Source organism: Astyanax mexicanus, chromosome 23 (assembly GCF_023375975.1).
Source record: "Astyanax mexicanus isolate ESR-SI-001 chromosome 23, AstMex3_surface, whole genome shotgun sequence".
Classification (NCBI taxonomy): domain Eukaryota; kingdom Metazoa; phylum Chordata; class Actinopteri; order Characiformes; family Acestrorhamphidae; genus Astyanax; species Astyanax mexicanus.
This window is the reverse complement of record NC_064430.1, coordinates 32,042,554-32,061,423: the sequence shown is the minus strand read 5'-3', so window position 1 is coordinate 32,061,423 and position 18,870 is coordinate 32,042,554. Positions and strand designations below refer to the sequence as shown.

Genomic DNA, 18,870 nt, shown 5'->3' with positions numbered 1-18,870 from the left:
TGAACTTGAATTGGAGGGTGTATATAACGTGTTAAACAAACGTCTCAGATTAAAGAAGATATGTCTGTTTTTTATAAAACCTGTTTGGTCAGGAGATATGATTACAGGTAATACTGATTCTAGACGTAAGGCCAGAGTTTTAGATAGGAGCTTGAAATCTGCATTAAGTAAACTTATTGGGCGGTAAGAAGAGCAATCCAGAGCCTCTTTATCTTTTTTAAGAATAACACAAATGACTGCTTGATTAAGAGATTTTGGTAACTTTCCAGTCTTCAGTGATTCATTGAACATGTCCAGCAACAGAGGAGCTAATTTATCAAAAAACCTACGATAAAATTCAATAGGGAAACCATCCGGGCCAGGAGACTTCCCAGCTTGCATTGATCCAATTGCTGAATTGAGATTTTCAATAGTAATGGGTTCATCCAGCATCTCAACTGAGTCAAAATCTAATTGAGGTATCTCAAGTGTCTCAAAAAATCTGTCAAAATCCTTACTTCCGACATTTAGTTCAGAGGTATACAAGGAGTTATAATACTGTTTGAATTCATTATTTATTTTAAGCGGATCAGCTGTAATACCAGACGACGTCCGAATTTGTAAGATTTGGTGCGATGAAGCTATTTGCCTCAACTGGTGAGCCAACAATTTCCCCGTCTTATCCCCAGATTCAAAATAATCAGATCTAGATTTAAGTAACAGCTCTGCCGCTTGGTCCGACATCAGAGCATCAAACTCAGTTTGGGCAATTAAACGTTTCTTATGGACCTCTGCAGAGGGGGACGAGGCATGAGTTTTGTCAAGTTCAGAAATAAGTTTGGTTAGATCATCGAGTCTCATCCTCCTCAAGCGTCTCTCATGAGATGAATATGAAATTATAATACCTCTTATGTATACTTTAAATGTTTCCCACAAAGTGGATGCAGAGATGTCACTAGAAGAGTTAGTATTTATAAAAAAATCTATATGATCTGAAATATGACTAATAAAAGTCTCATTAGATAATAAGCGAGTGTTTAGACGCCAAGGAGCCCTACTACTGACTGCTTCCTCAAAAAAAAGAGTTATAATAACTGGAGCATGATCCGAGATGAGTATGGTATCATATGTGCAAGAGGATAAAGTGTGAATCCTTCTATTGTCTACAAGAAAGTAATCAATACGTGTATAGACTTTATGTACTGATGAATAAAAAGAGTAAGCCCTAGTTCGCGGATGTAGGCAGCGCCATGAATCTGTTACGGCGAACATTTCCATGAATTTTTTAATTACAGTGGCAGATTTAGATGGAGGGGTTGGTCTGTTAGAAGAATGATCCAGGAGCGGGTCCAGCCAACAATTTAGATCCCCCCCTAACACAAGTGAGTGTGATGACAAATCTGGGATGGTGATAAATAACTGCCTAAAAAAATCATCATTATCCCAATTTGGAGCATAGACATTAACCAGATGTAAAGGAGTGTTGTAAAGTGACCCTGTGAGTATAAGATAACGACCATTGGGATCAGCAACCACCTTGGTACAAATAAAGGGCACTGATTTATGAAATAATATTGCCACTCCCCTTGCTTTATGGCTGAATGAAGCAAAGTAAGATTGACCAATCCAATTTGTTTTAATCTTAGACACATCAGATTTCAATAAATGAGTTTCCTGTAGAAACATCACTTGGGCACCAAGAGACAAAAGATGCTGAAAAACCTTTGTACGTTTCAATGGAGAATTTATACCCCTACAATTCCAGCTAACAAATTTAAGCTTGCTTCCCTGCAAGCACGGATTCGAAGTAGGTGATACCATGACTTAACCAAAACAATAGTAAGAATTGAACATAAAAGAATGAACCAGTTTTACATATCCTGAAATCCACAAAAACAGACTGCTTAAGGAGTAATAAAGCATCTTGGACCCAAAAAAACGTAATTGAACCCCAACAAATACTCCCTCCCCCCTATCCCCCATCTCCCCAATCGAGATGAGGGGGTTATACCTCACTAACAAATCCAATGCCAACCGCTCCATAGAAATTCCTTTAGAACAGAAAATCTACGAGAGAGACTAAGGCCCAATAAAGCATGTGTGCAAGACAGAAAAAAAAACTGCATTTGCAGCGTTATTGTTAAGATATTTACAATATACAATAAGCGTGTCAGACTCTGCTTTCCTAAAGGGTCCCAAACATATTCGCTGGGAGTTCACACAGCTCAGGTTCACTCACCTAGCCCTAGATTACAGGTGGACTCTTTTTAAGTGAGTCATTAACAAAGGACGTTGCATCTTGTGCATTATCAAAGCTGAGGGACTGTCCATCCTGTAAGGAGATCCACAATGTAGCCGGGTATCTCAAACCAAACTTGGCCCCAGAGATGGTACGAAGCTGGCGTTTAACACTCCCAAAGGTGGCCCTCCGTTTGGCGACCGATGCGGTATAGTCTGGAGATATAAAGACACTCTTGCCTTCGTAGCGAAGTGGTGAGGCCTTCCCTGCGCGCTGAAGTATGTCCGTGCGAATATGAAAGAAGTGAACTCTGGCGATGAAGGGGCGAGGCGGCGCTCCATCTTTAGGCTTCTCCCGAAGTGCTCTGTGGGCCCTGTCCAGTAGTGGTTTTTCTTCCAAATTGAGTAACTTTTGAAGCAGTTCAGCGATAAAGTTTGTGGGTTGTGTACCCTCAGAGCCTTCAGGGATCCCGGAGATACGCACATTGTTTCTCCTGGAACGCGCCTCCAAGTCCTCGCACTTGTCTTCAAGGTGTTTGGCTTGGACTGTTAGCTTAGCAACTGTGGACTGCAGCTCCGTTAGCTGTGTAGCATGGTCTGTGGAAGACCGCTCCAACTCCTGCAGAGTTTCCGAATGAGACACCAAACTTTGTTGTAGGGGAGTGATAGAGTTAAAAAGTTCCTGTCTCACCGCCGAGATTTCAGCCCTTAAGCTCGCTGAAAGGCCATCAATTTTCGTACAAATGTCCGTACTCAGCGAGTCCAACATGTTTTGCAATAGCGCGGCGCTGATAGCACCTTGACCTCGGGCTTCCACCTCTTCCTCCGGCACAGCCGACTCCGCCAACACCGAGGCTTTCCGGGCCGTTTTCTGGGCGTCAGCCTTACTGCGAGTTGCGGACATTGTAATCGAACTCAGGGGTAAATGAAAGAGAGCGGGGTGTCTTGAAAGAAAGATAGATCAGCAGAGACTAAAATAAATGAACACTGTGCAGAGTTAAATCGAATTTTAAGCCATAATCCCTCAGAGCTGTGGGGAAACGCGTCTACATCCTTCTCACGCCACAGCGCCCCCCCTAAACCTGGATTTAACTAAAGAGGAAGTAAATGATGTGGGGTTGGTTGATGCTGCAGTTGGTCTGCAGGTTTAGGTTCCGCAACAGTATGTGCTGAAAGAATGAGGTCAGCTGACTACCTGAATATACTTATAAAATATATTTATAAAATATCTGATACTTAGAAAAATCTAAATATTAAAAAAATCCGGTTTAACACTTTTGTTTACAGAATAATTCTGTATGTGTTTCTGTATAGCTTTAATATAGTCTTCAATATTAAATTTACAATGTTAAAAATCATTAAAAAAAAGAAATCGCGCTGAATGAAAAATCCTTTATTTTGTTTGGTTTTAAGTTAAAAAAAATCATTTAATTTAATTTCCTACCCAATAGAATTTTCTCCAATCTTCTGTAATCAGATTGCATATTAATATATATCGTTAAATCAAATACTTTTGGTGCTCAGAAAGCTCTAATTTTTTTAATATAGTTTAAAAATATAGTTGTGCTGTTGCAGCTGTGAGGATCTGCTCCCGCCAATATACATGCAAAATATAGTTTAGTAAAAACAACATGGCAGCCCTTAAACTCTCTGCACAGCTGTGACAAAACACAGTGAGGGAAGCAGCTGAGGGGAGTCGTGTGTTTTTGTATGGATTTTATGCTTTTCCACACGTGAAGACGTTTTCAGATGATCTCTCCAGTCTGCAGAGTTACTGTGAATCAGTGTCTTTAGAATTATAGCTTTCAGATCTTTGTTTTTACCTGTTTTCATGATTTGTATTATCAGCCTGTAGCGTGCTGCTAACCTCGGCTAGCACTAGTAGCCTGTGCATTTACCTTGTTAAAACAAGCTACGTGGGACGAACCGATAATATCCGCTAATATCACTCTGGATTACAGAACACTCAGGGTTCCTCGGTGTAGTGCTGTCGGACAGCATTAGCTGCTAACCGCAGCTGCCACTACTAGCATTAGCTGCTTAAAATATTATATATATAACTTAAACTTAAAATATTAATCTCACAGAATTTAAATTAGACCAACTTAAAAATATAGATGCATCGGTTTAAATCATGTTAAAACTCTTCACTAATATGTTTAATAATGGAAGGTTAAATCTTTCTGTAATTACAACATTATTTCTCTGAAAATCTGTTTCATATCTGAACAAAACCTGCTACTGTAACCAAAATATTCAGTTACATATTAAATATAAGTCAGTGCTGATACCCAGCCCTACCTATAGACGTCTACATTCCCAATATAAAGTAATAAACATTCAAATCTTTATCTGAACAGTTACTTAAATAATCAAAATAAAAGTCTGAATTCTTATTAAGAAAACAAAAGGAGAGCAAAGAAGTGAAGTTAAAGAAGAGTGTGTCATGGCTGCCAGGCACTGAAATAGAAAAGACAAAGATTTGCTCTCAAGGCAGCACCCGTGCCAAGTTAAATCCATATTTAAATCCTGCTCTCAACAGACATCGCATGTAAATGAACGCTCTTTGGCACGGCGCGAGAGCGCAAAATCCACGGCAGTTAGGTAGGGGCGCTTATGCGTGCATAATTTGCATTTATTTTGGAGCTAATTTTCATAATTAAGCATGGAAAAATTACGGCTGTGAAATAATTATAAAGATGAGCTATACGATACACACATTGGATGCGGCTGCTGGGGGGGCAGATCCTGGTTGGGGGCCTAAACACTTGAAATCCGCAGCACATTCCCGCCCGGCTGAGAGAGAGAGAGCTGGGGAACGCAGGGCTGCTGCTTTTATCAGCAGATATTCATATAAAAAAACCCTTGTAGGTTGTAGAGGAGTAAATCTCAGATATCTTTAATGATTTAAGTTAACTGTGGTCATTTTAAAACAGCAGTATATAGCATTTTTACTGTAAAATAAAAACCTTAATAAGCAAATGTCAGGAATTATGCATTATTGGGGTCAGTTTCACAGAATGTAACAATCAATATTTTTCACTGCAGGATTACCCTACTTACTTGTTTATAGCGCCACCATGTGGAGTAATGAAGCAGTAACTTTAGTAAGTCTAATTAGGGGTGAGTCTTAAGTAGTTTAGAGCATTTGTTTTAAATAATCTAGAATGCCATTACAAATCAGATTTCCTACTTGGAAATTTAAAAATGCCTCTCCAACTCTTATTTTAGAATCCAAGATGGCTGCCTCCCTATCTCTATCTGTGGACATGATTACATGATGGGCACAATATAATATAATGCATTGTTATCAATTGGTATCACAAACAGTCCTTAACCTGCCACAATGCTAACAATGCTAACCTGGTTACCAATGCTAACAAATATGAATTTAAATTTGCAACCAAAGTCTGCACACCAGACATCAAAGGTGGAGCCAGACTCGCCTACTCATTTGGTAAATCCACCCCCTTTTCCTAAACCAGGCATGTCTCACTCCGCATTCATTGAGCTTATAGTGCAGAAACAAAGCGTATTTCCCCCAGATAGCCGTTTAATAGTTCATGTAAGTTCTACAACAACTCCTTCCCCGTGTAATGGACTGGTCAGTCAGTTCATTCCTAGGTGTAACCCCAACTTCTGACAGTATAGCAGAATAAAGTTGACTGATTTCTTGGGGGGAAATTAAACATGGGACAGCATTAGCACAGCCAGCCCAGCAGAGGCACTGTGGTTGTTTCTGAGCTTTCTGTTTTCTGAGGTTAGTGGATGAAACTGAGATTAGGTCCAGTGTTGAGTTTAGATTTGCATTTGTCAGAACATTTTTCAGTTTTATCTTTGTACCATTTTAGATTATTTACAGAGCATAAAGAACTAGGGGTGTGACGAGATCTCGTAGCACGAGATCTCGCGAGATTAAAACGTGACGATATTTCTCGTCTCGCGGGGAAAAAAAACAGTAGGTGAGCTCCGCGGTACAGTAAGTAAATCGTACACGTGACTGTTTCAAAGGCAGTTGTACTAATCACTTAGCTCTGTACTGTATTAAAAAAAAGGTCTGTCTCTGTTTGCACTTCAAGCATAGTCTTAATATGACTGGTTGTGGTTATGAATAGTTAAATTACAAGAGATTTAGGAGAAAAAACACAAACAATAGGCTTAATATGACTGGTTGTGGTTTGCACTTATTGTTTGCACTATATAACCTAGAAAAGTTGTATTTTTATTTTTGATTCTTATTCTCATTCCTATTTCTTATAGAATCAATGTGTGAGAGAATCCAGTCTGTTAAGTGTGTGTTATATGATTTTGTCAAATAAAACTCTAGTTTTCAAGCCATTTTTCATTTTTGACGTTTTCTTTAAAATTTAATTTTTAAATCTCGTCTCGTCTCGTTCTCGTGAACCCAATATCGTGTCTCGTCTCGTGATATAAGTGTCTCGTCACACCCTATATAGAACGTAAAACTTGTAATGGGTAGTGTATGTAAGAAAAGAAAATATGTTTTTACAGGCTGTTGACCGAGTGTGTGTGTGTGTGTGTTATTATCAGGTATAGTTGTGTGTGTGTGTGTGTGTGTGTGTGAGTTATTATCAGTACTGAGGTGGAGCTATGAGTGGGTGATGGTGTGTTGAGCAGAGCTGCAGCAGACCAGGCTGATGCCTGCGTTCCTCAGTGCAGTGCAGGTGAAGCCTATACAAAAAGAAGTACTGGGACACCTGCTCCTTCACTGTCTCTGCTGAAATCGAGAGTATTAAAACAAGTTTATCTTACTTTTGTTGGAGTAACTGTCTCTACTGTCTAGAGAAGACTTTCTGATAGATACTCCTAAAGTATTAGATAAGGTTCCAGAGAACACAGTTCCACTGCTCCACAGCTCAACACTGGGGGCTGTTTATCCCTCTAACTCAAGACTGGCATTATTCCATGATTTTATTGAGTTCATGCTTATTTATCTGCTCCGGAGAGTCCTATTCTATTGGCAATACTTTATTCTCTGCAGAGACTAAACAAGCTCTGTCAGCAGTGATGGCAACATGAAGTAGCTGAATGCATTCATCGGAAGGGGTGTCCACAAACATTTATACATGTGGTGTACCTTCTGCCCTCTCTCTCTTTTCTCTGCTCTCCTCTATCTTAACTTTTTCTCCTTCATTACCTCATACATGCTATATTTTGCTTTTTTACCTCTCTCTTCTTATATATGCCCTCTCTCCTTTTCTCTCTCGACTTCTCTGTATGTTTAATGTAGTACTTTTCTCTGTTAAAGCTCTTACTTCACTAATTTTCTCTCGCTCTCTCATTCTGTCTCTCTTGCTTCTATTAGTTTCTCTCACTCTCTCATTCTGTCTCTCCTGCTTCTCTTAGTTTCTCTCGCTCTCTCATTCTGTCTCTCTTGTTCAATCTATTTCCACTTCTTTCTAATTTTCTTAGGATGCTTTCACACCTGCCTTGTTTGGTCCAAAGGACCAGATTTTGGTCCGACCAAGAGAGGTGGTCTCGGTCCGGATCTTCTGAACCATGATCCGGTTCACCTGCAGTGTGAAAGCGCTTTTCTGGATGGTTCCAACTTTCGGACCAATTACAGGAAGCTGAGCAGGCGTTCCTCAACAACGGCAGCAGAAGAAGAAAAATAAACAACTACTACTGACTGCAGCCTGCGGGAAGGCGGAGTTGGACGTCCAGCGCGTCCAGTCTCGCCCACTTTGTCCACGCCACGTCTCGTCAGTCTTGGAATATGGCCGTGCCATCAGGGAAGAAAAACTCCATTGATGGAATAACCTGGTCTATATTCAGTATATTCAGGTTGTCAGCTGACCTCATTTTTTCAGCACATACTGTTGCTGAACCTAAACCTGCAGACCAACTGCAGCATCAACCTCACATTACTTAAATCCAGGTGGAGACTTTTTTTTGGCCTGACAGTGTATTATGCGTGTATGGTGTATTCCCAGTACACGTCATACTGTGGATGGAGGCATGTTAAATACCTGAAACACAATTTCAGAAATGGAACATCCCATCCATCTGCACCCACTATGAGCTCTCACTACAACTCCCATAATTCACCTGTTAACAGCTCACAACTTATACAGGTGTGGTTATCTTCTTACTGTCTCTTCTTACTGTCAATTTATGTACTGCTATCCCATGACTTTTGCCAGTGTACCGTGTATCTTACTATTTTTATACTTCTTTGTTCCTTTCAACATATTTCTTTTTATAATTTTTTTCTCTCTATCTCTCTTAACACACACACACACACACACACACTGCTGGCAGGGTGTGTGAGGGTGTATAGGAGTTGAACTCTTGTCTGAGTCTGGCTGTATAAAGCGGAGGTTGTGTTGTGCTGAATCTGTATAACACATGTTTGTTTAATATTTTTAACAGGAATAGGAGTAATGGATAGTGCCGTAAAAACACACGGCCAAAACATTCCTCAGCGCTCCTCTGAGGAGGACTTCCCTGTGAGGTCATTTCCTCTGCTGTAAATACAGAACACATGTCCTTTCTTTCTTTGACACATTCCAGCTCTGAGTGAGTGTGAATTACTGACCCAGCCCAGTTTCTGCTCTCAAACACTCCTTCATTTTCAGAATGAACCACCCCCCACCCCCCCACCCCCCCCGGCTCTCCCGCCACATTTTATTATTTTACTGCCTTAACTGGGATACGGGCTGAATATCACACAGTGGTTATGTCTTTGCGTGTTGTTAAATACAGTGTACACACAGTACAGCTAAATATCAATACTACAAGTGTTTTTACAGCAGTCAGTACACAAGGAGATAATCTGAGTAAATATAAAGGGCACTTTTTAAACGATCATTTTATTTATATAAAAAAAACTATCCAAACCAATCTAGCCCTGTGTGAAAAACTGTTTGCCCCCTAAACACAATAACTTGTTTGTGTCACGGCAACAACTGCAATCAAGCTTTACTGATAACTGGAAATGAGTCTTTCATTTCATTCAATTCAGACACATTGGAGGATTTTTGAGCATAAATGGTCTGTTTAAGATCATCTACAGCATCTCAAACAGATGCTAATAACAGACTTTGACTAGACCACTCCAAAACCTGTGCTTTAGATTATTCTCCTGCTGCAGAACCCAAGTACACCTGAGCTTGAGATCGATCACGAATAGATGGCCGGATATTCTCCTTCAGGATTGTCTGGTAAACAGCAGAATTCCTGGTTCCATGAATTACAGCAAGTTGTTCAGGCCCCGAATCAGCAAAGCAACCCAAAACCATCATACTACCACCACTATGTTTTACCTTCAGTATGATGTTCTTTTTCTGAAATTATGTGTTAGTTTTATACCAGATGTAACGGGACACACACCTTCCAAAAAGTTCCACTTTTGCCACATCAGTCCAAAGAATATTTACTCAAAGTTCTGGAGATCATCAAGATGTTTGTTGGTAAATGTGGGAGGGGTCGTTGTGTTTCTTTTTGGTCAGCAGTGTTTTCTCTTCCGGCAAGACCATCTTTAAATGTTGTTCTGGGTTCTTTTGGGACCTCCTGGATGAGTTTTCCATGCCCTTTTGGAGTAATTTAGGTCAGCCGGTCACTCCAGGGAAGGTTCACCAGTTTTCTACAAAACTAAGATTTGTGACTAAGACTAAGACTGTGAACTGTGAAGTTTATATCTTACAGTATTAGTCCTTTATTTAGATTTTTTGGGTTTGTAGTGGATCTACATTAATGTTAGCAGATTGCTGTTGGTGTGATGCAGAGACTGGAGAGATGTTTTATTGTAGAGAGTGTAGGGAGGAGAGGTATGGTAGCTGATAGTCTGTCTGGTTTGGGTTGAGTCGGCCATGGTTGTGTTTGCAGGAATCGGCTCGGCTCGGCTCGGCGCGGCCTGTACATCAGCTTTGGCATTAGATCAGTCTTTGCCCACACACTCCTATTATGTGTTCTAGTCCTGAGGGGGACATCTCTCTCTCATTTCATCTCTCTCTCTTTCATTGTTACTCTCTCTCTTTCCCTCACTCTTACTCTCTCTTTCTTTTAGTCTCTCTCTCTGTCTTTTACTCTTACTCTCTTTCTTTTAGTCTCTCTCTCTCTCTGTCTTTCACTCTTACTCTCTTTCTTTTAGTCTCTCTCTCTCTCTTTTCTTTCACTCTTACTCTCTCTTTCTTTTAGTCTCTCTCTCTCTCTTTTCTTTCACTCTTACTCTCTCTTTCTTTTAGTCTCTCTCTCTCTTTTCTTTCACTCTTACTCTCTTTTAATCTCTCTCTCTTCTTTCACTCTTACTCTCTCTTTTAATCTCTCTCTCCTTTCACTCTTACTCTCTCTTTCTTTTAGTCTTTCTCTCTCTCTTCTTTCACTCTTACTCTCTCTTTTAATCTCTCTCTCCTTTCACTCTTACTCTCTCTTTCTTTTAGTCTCTCTCTCTCTCTTTTCTTTCACTCTTACTCTCTCTTTCTTTTAGTCTCTCTCTCTCTCTCTTCTTTCACTCTTACTCTCTCTTTTAATCTCTCTCTCTTCTTTCACTCTTACTCTCTCTTTTAATCTCTCTCTTCTTTCACTCTTACTCTTTCTTTTAATCTCTCTCTCCTTTCACTCTTACTCTCTCTTTCTTTTAGTCTCTCTCTCTCTCTTTCTTTCACTCTTACTCTCTCTTTCTTTTAGTCTCTCTCTCTTTCTTTCACTCTTACTCTCTCTTTCTTTTAGTCTCTCTCTCTCTCTTTCTTTCACTCTTACTCTCTCTTTCTTTTAGTCTCTCTCTCTTTCTTTCACTCTCACTCTCTCTTTCTTTTAATCTCTCTCTCTCTTTCTTTCACTCTTACTCTCTCTTTCTTTTAGTCTCTCTCTCTTTCTTTCACTCTTACTCTCTCTTTCTTTTAGTCTCTCTCTCTTCTTTTACTCTTACTCTCTTTCTTTTAGTCTCTCTCTCTCTCTTTTCTTTCACTCTTACTCTCTCTTTCTTTTAGTCTCTCTCTCTCTCTCTTTTCTTTCACTCTTACTCTCTCTTTCTTTTAGTCTCTATCTCTCTTCTTTCACTCTTACTCTCTCTTTTAATCTCTCTCTCTTCTTTCACTCTTACTCTCTCTTTTAATCTCTCTCTCCTTTCACTCTTACTCTCTCTTTCTTTTAGTATCTCTCTCTTCTTTCACGCTTACTCTCTCTTTTAATCTCTCTCTCTTCTTTCACTCTTACTCTCTCTTTCTTTTAGTCTCTCTCTCTGTCTTTCACTCTTACTCTCTCTTTCTTTTAGTCTCTCTCTCTCTTTCTTTCACTCTTACTCTCTCTTTCTTTTAGTCTCTCTCTCTTTTCTTTCACTCTTACTCTCTCTTTCTTTTAGTCTCTCTCTCTCTTTTCTTTCACTCTTACTCTCTCTTTCTTTTAGTCTCTATCTCTCTTCTTTCACTCTTACTCTCTCTTTTAATCTCTCTCTCTTCTTTCACTCTTACTCTCTCTTTTAATCTCTCTCTCCTTTCACTCTTACTCTCTCTTTTAATCTCTCTCTCTTCTTTCACTCTTACTCTCTCTTTTAATCTCTCTCTCCTTTCACTCTTACTCTCTCTTTTAATCTCTCTCTCCTTTCACTCTTACTCTCTCTTTCTTTTAGTCTTTCTCTCTCTCTTCTTTCACTCTTACTCTTTCTTTTAATCTCTCTCTCCTTTCACTCTTACTCTCTCTTTCTTTTAATCTCTCTCTGTCTTTCACTCTTACTCTTTCTTTCTTTTAGTATCTCTCTCTTCTTTCACGCTTACTCTCTCTTTTAATCTCTCTCTCTTCTTTCACTCTTACTCTCTCTTTCTTTTAGTCTCTCTCTCTTTCTTTCACTCTTACTCTCTCTTTCTTTTAGTCTCTCTATCTTCTTTCACTCTTACTCTCTCTTTCTTTTAGTCTCTCTCTCTCTTCTTTCACTCTTACTCTCTCTTTCTTTTAGTCTCTCTCTCTCTTTCTTTCACTCTTACTCTCTCTTTCTTTTAGTCTCTCTCTCTCTTTCTTTCACTCTTACTCTCTCTTTCTTTTAGTCTCTCTCTCTCTTTCTTTCACTCTTACTCTCTCTTTTAATCTCTCTCTTCTTTCACTCTTACTCTTTCTTTTAATCTCTCTCTCCTTTCACTCTTACTCTCTCTTTCTTTTAGTCTCTCTCTCTCTCTTTCTTTCACTCTTACTCTCTCTTTCTTTTAGTCTCTCTCTCTTTCTTTCACTCTTACTCTCTCTTTCTTTTAGTCTCTCTCTCTCTCTTTCTTTCACTCTTACTCTCTCTTTCTTTTAGTCTCTCTCTCTTTCTTTCACTCTCACTCTCTCTTTCTTTTAATCTCTCTCTCTCTTTCTTTCACTCTTACTCTCTCTTTCTTTTAGTCTCTCTCTCTTTCTTTCACTCTTACTCTCTCTTTCTTTTAGTCTCTCTCTCTTCTTTTACTCTTACTCTCTTTCTTTTAGTCTCTCTCTCTCTCTTTTCTTTCACTCTTACTCTCTCTTTCTTTTAGTCTCTCTCTCTCTCTCTTTTCTTTCACTCTTACTCTCTCTTTCTTTTAGTCTCTATCTCTCTTCTTTCACTCTTACTCTCTCTTTTAATCTCTCTCTCTTCTTTCACTCTTACTCTCTCTTTTAATCTCTCTCTCCTTTCACTCTTACTCTCTCTTTCTTTTAGTATCTCTCTCTTCTTTCACGCTTACTCTCTCTTTTAATCTCTCTCTCTTCTTTCACTCTTACTCTCTCTTTCTTTTAGTCTCTCTCTCTGTCTTTCACTCTTACTCTCTCTTTCTTTTAGTCTCTCTCTCTCTTTCTTTCACTCTTACTCTCTCTTTCTTTTAGTCTCTCTCTCTTTTCTTTCACTCTTACTCTCTCTTTCTTTTAGTCTCTCTCTCTCTTTTCTTTCACTCTTACTCTCTCTTTCTTTTAGTCTCTATCTCTCTTCTTTCACTCTTACTCTCTCTTTTAATCTCTCTCTCTTCTTTCACTCTTACTCTCTCTTTTAATCTCTCTCTCCTTTCACTCTTACTCTCTCTTTTAATCTCTCTCTCTTCTTTCACTCTTACTCTCTCTTTTAATCTCTCTCTCCTTTCACTCTTACTCTCTCTTTTAATCTCTCTCTCCTTTCACTCTTACTCTCTCTTTCTTTTAGTCTTTCTCTCTCTCTTCTTTCACTCTTACTCTTTCTTTTAATCTCTCTCTCCTTTCACTCTTACTCTCTCTTTCTTTTAGTCTCTCTCTCTGTCTTTCACTCTTACTCTTTCTTTCTTTTAGTATCTCTCTCTTCTTTCACGCTTACTCTCTCTTTTAATCTCTCTCTCTTCTTTCACTCTTACTCTCTCTTTCTTTTAGTCTCTCTCTCTTTCTTTCACTCTTACTCTCTCTTTCTTTTAGTCTCTCTATCTTCTTTCACTCTTACTCTCTCTTTCTTTTAGTCTCTCTCTCTCTTCTTTCACTCTTACTCTCTCTTTCTTTTAGTCTCTCTCTCTCTTTCTTTCACTCTTACTCTCTCTTTCTTTTAGTCTCTCTCTCTCTTTCTTTCACTCTTACTCTCTCTTTCTTTTAGTCTCTCTCTCTCTTTCTTTCACTCTTACTCTCTCTTTCTTTTAGTCTCTCTTTCTCTCTCTCTGAGGCAGTGTTGTAGATGATGAGCTATGCTTTTCACCTCAGTTTTAATAAACTACAAAAATGATTTACTGTTATTTATTTATTTATTTATTTACCTATACACTGATGTGATTCTCTGTTTTTAAATGATGGTTTGAATGGCTGAGATGGCCTAAAATTGACTTTTAAGATGATGAAACACAATTTGGTTATAATAAAGTGTTGTTAAAAGTAAAAAAAAATCTCTCTCTCTCTCTCTCTCTCTTTCTCTGTTCTCTGTATGTAAATGTGGGTCTGCAGTGTGTGTGTGTGTGTTCTGAGCAGTCATGCAGTGCGAGGCTGTTTACAGGCAGGTCGGCTTTGCATATAGTTAAGAGAATGTTAACCCAACATTTATCAATTTTTCAGTATTACTTCTGTAATCTGTTCTCTGCGCCGGGGCTACTGCTTTCTTCACAATTGGTTTTCTTCACTTTTGATATGTTTTGTATGTCGTAACGGGGTGGAATCAAATGAAGAGCATTGTGCTGGGCTGGAATTACTGAGATGGATTATCAATAACTGGGAGAAATTGATGTTTTGGGGTGTTTTTCTGCGCTGCAATTCTGCGGCTTGATCACGGAGCGGTGGAACGGAATGTCGTTACCTGCAAAACAATATTGGCTCAAACATGGCGGAGACCCACGGATTCATATATCTTTACCCAACAGCCTCTCCTGCAAATGTGATTTACAGAGAACTAGATATTGTATTTGTTCATCATCACATACCAGATGTTGAATCTATTCAATTGTCAACTTTTATTTATTTATAATTTGTGTGTGTGTGTGAGAGACGCGGCGTGTTTTCGGTGGCTGTCTTTGAGAGCGGCATAAAATATGAGCATCATCAGGTTTCAGTGCTCAGCTGTTTTGATGAGGTTCAGCTATACATCACTGCCAAATCACAGAGCGGCCCGGTGGCTCCGGTGCGAACGCCAGCGCTCCGCCGCTCCAGCGCATGTTTCTGAGCGTGATTTATGTAAAGCAAAATAAATGGCGCAGTGCGAATTGGCAGCTCGGCTCTTGAATGGAAGCAGAATGGATTAGTCACTCGACTCCACTCGCTCTTTCTTTCCCCTGCCAACAAAACACCGCCGTGTACGTCTGCTCAGCCCCAGCGCTCCCAGCACTCCCAGCGCTCCCAGCACTCCCAGCACTCCACCTTCACTCAGCATGAATGGTTACTACACAGTGCACACACACAGTATTGCCTGTGAGGTCAGTCACTTTATAAATCCTCAGTATCAGGACTATTCTGATCTGGATCACGGCCAAAACACATAAAAATGTATGTTTAAATACACCTGTAAGTGCAAGAGTAAATGTGTAAACAGAACACATTTAAAACAGATACAAATCTAATCACTCAAACTAACCTGTGCAGGAGATTTATCTGATAGAGCCAATAGAGCCCAGAATAGAGCTAAACTCCTCCCAGAACAATCCAAACTCCACCTAGAACAACCTAATCTCCACCAACAACAACCTAAACTCCTCCAAGAACAACCTAAACTCCTCCCAGAACAATCCAAACTCCACCTAGAACAAGCTAAACTCCTCCAACAACAACCTAAACACCTTCCAGAACAACCTAATTTCCACCTAGAACAATCCAAACTCCTTCCAGACCAACCTAATCTCCACCAACAACAACCTAAACTCCTCCAAGAACAACCTAAACTCCTCCCAGAACAATCCAAACTCCACCTAGAACAAGCTAAACTGCACCTAGAACAAGCTAAACTCCGCCAACAACAACCTAAACACCTTCCAGAACAACCTAAACTCCACCTAGAACAACCCAAACTCCTTCCAGAACAACCTAAACTCCTCCAAGAACAGCCTAATCTCCACCAACAACCTAAACTCCTCCCAGAACAACCTAAACTCCTCCAACAACCTAAACTCCTCCCAGAACAACCTAAACTCCTCCAAGAACAACCTAAACTCCTCCAAGAACAACCTAAACTCCTCCTAGAACAACCTAAACTCCACCAACAACAACCTAAACTCCTCCAAGAACAACCTTAACTCCTCCAAGAACAACCTAAACTCCTCCAACAACCTAAACTCCTCCAACAACAACCTAAACTCCTCCAAGAACAACCTAAACTCCTCCTAGAACAACCTAAACTCCACCAACAACAACCTAAACTCCTCCTAGAACAACCTAAACTCCACCAACAACAACCTAAACTCCTCCTAGAACAACCTAAACTCCTCCTAGAACAACCTAAACTCCACCAACAACCTAAACTCCTCCTAGAACAACCTAAACTCCTCCTAGAACAACCTAAACTCCACCAACAACAACCTAATCTCCACCAACAACAACCTAAACTCCTCCAAGAACAACCTAAACTCCACCAACAACAACCTAAACTCCTCCTAGAACAACCTAAACTCCACCAACAACAACCTAAACTCCTCCTAGAACAACCTAAACTCCACCAACAACAACCTAAACTCCACCAACAACAACCTAAACTCCTCCTAGAACAACCTAAACTCCTCCTAGAACAACCTAAACTCCTCCCAGAACAACCTAAACTCCACCTAGAACAACCTAAACTACTCCAAGAACAACCTAAACTCCACTAACAACAACCTAAACTCCTCCTAGAACAACCTAAACTCCTCCTAGAACAACCTAAACTCCTCCCAGAACAACCTAAACTCCACCTAGAACAACCTAAACTACTCCAAGAACAACCTAAACTCCTCCCAGAACAACCTAAACTCCACCTAGAACAACCTAAACTCCTCCAAGAACAACCTAAACCCCTCCCAGAACAACCTAAACTCCACCTAGAACAACCTAAACTCCACCCAGAACAACCTAAACTCCACCAACAACAGCCTAAACTCCTCCAACAACAACCTAAACTCCTCCTAGAACAACCTAAACTCCTCCCAGAACAACCTAAACTCCACCTAGAACAACCTAAACTCCTCCAAGAACAACCTAAACCCCTCCCAGAACAACCTAAACTCCACCCAGAACAACCTAAACTCCACCCAGAACAACCTAAACTCCTCCTAGAACAACCTAAACTCCACCCAGAACAACCTAAACTCCTCCAAGAACAATCTAAACTCCTCCAAGAACAATCTAAACTCCTCCAAGAACAATCTTAACTCCACCCAGAACAACCTAAACTCCACCCAGAACAACCTAAACTCCTCCAAGAACAATCTAAACTCCTCCAAGAACAACCTAAAGTCCTCCAAGAACAACCTAAACTCCTCCCAGAACAATCTAAACTCCTCCTAGAACAACATAAATTTCTCCCAGTACAACCAATCTATCAATATATCATGATACATTGCAATTATTTAAATTAAATCCAATCACTAAATGAACCACTTCTGACACCAATCTCTACATGTAAACTAAACTATTACACTAGTAAAAATCAAATAAACTGTGTTTTTGATACTATACAATATCCACATTTTCCTACACCCCTAGTATGTGGTTTATGTGACAGTAAATTGGTGTAAATGAGCTGAACTGCAGGTGTTGTAATGTTTGGGGTTTCTCGCTGTATGCTATAGGAGACATCAGCAGATAGATTTGATAAACGACTGGAATTAAAGCTGATTGCTGCGTCCCTTTCTACACTGAACGTTCAGTTCCCACCAGTGGGACCACGCTATCCAGGGAGCAGCTATATATAAAATACCATAATGACAATGTGTTTACGTCCCATCAGCTGCTTATTAACATGCAGTGAACGCAGGTACTGTACACTGGCCATTATTTACACACTCTAAACTGTTCTAAATCTGTCTTTTATAGGGGACAAGATACCAATGTCAGAAACGCACCATTTAATCAAAGTAATGAGATCATAATAGTTCCAGTATTTCCAGTTCTTTACTGCTAATAAGAATGTTGCATAAAAAAATAAAACGATAATAAAGAAGACAAAGATAATTAAAATCAAAGTGAAATAGGTCTAAAAATATAATCATTAAAAAATTATCATTTAGAGTAAATAAAATCACAAAAAAAGAAGTTAAAATAGGACAAATAAAAAAATAAAATGAAAGTAATACAATAAACAACAAAATAATAAGGGTAATAAAATAGTAAATAAGTAAATTATGATTAATTAAACAAAAATTAAGATAGAACAGGTCTATGGGCTAAAACTACAAAACATGTCCATGACATTCTTTACACCAAATCACTCTCACTAAAAGATATCTCACCAGCTCTATTCTAGCCAGTTTCAGAATGAGCCATTTAAGGGCTCTGTCACTTTTATGCAAATAAGCTGTGGCACTGTAGCCGGCCATGCCATGTTTACACTGAGCGTAAATGGCAAAAACACAAACAAGCTAGTTTAAGCTTAACTGTGATAGAAGCACAAAACTCATTATTTATATATTTACATCTCCATCATCTACTGACTTGCCACAGACAGTAGGTACAGATCCCTCCCTCAGACAAAGTCTGCTGTCTAATCCTTCTGTGTACTGTCCGAGGGTCTTAATACAGATCAAATTGATGTTTCCTTAACTGAACTATTGGGTGGGGCTCTAGTGGGGGTTTATGGGTGAGGGGTGGAGATGGTGGAGTTATTTTATGCAGGTTTTTCCTATTGTGACGTCATGATGAGGGAGCATCTAAAAACGGCTCATAAAAGCAAATAATTCCTGACACCAAACTCTTTCAGCTTAAAACGATTGGATGGATTGTTTTAGGGCTTGGAGTGTTTATAGGTTTTTATAGGGTTAGATCAGACCCAAGAGGAAATACAAAAAGCACACAGAAAGTGAATTTAAACTGCTACAGTCCAGAAGTGATCTGTCTGTGTGTGTGTGGAGTGTGTGTGTTGAGTGTGTGTGTGTGTGTGTGGAGTGGGCGTGTGTACAGTGGAGTACAGCAGGTTTGATGGAGTTGTGTATCTCCTCTGTTGACAGGTATAGATGAGCGGACAGCCGAGACGTCTTGGGCCCCAGGTGGCCAGTCCAGCCCCTCGTATGACGAGTCCTCCAGGGTAAGACTTTCTTTTTCTCCTTCCCTTTCTCTCTCTCTCTCTCTCTC

At 39.7% G+C, this 18,870-nt stretch overlaps 1 protein-coding gene across 2 annotated transcripts in view; it reads left to right on the top strand.

Annotated features, from left to right (window-relative positions):
* The window catches only part of tcf12 (transcription factor 12), a 226,883-nt gene that overhangs the window by 45,277 nt on the left and 162,736 nt on the right, over positions 1-18,870 (top strand). For both annotated transcript variants that reach the window (XM_049471013.1, XM_049471014.1), the window contains exon 4: positions 18,747-18,823. In XM_049471013.1, the coding sequence (XP_049326970.1) occupies positions 18,747-18,823 (77 nt within the window). The remainder of the gene's footprint in view (positions 1-18,746; positions 18,824-18,870) is intronic.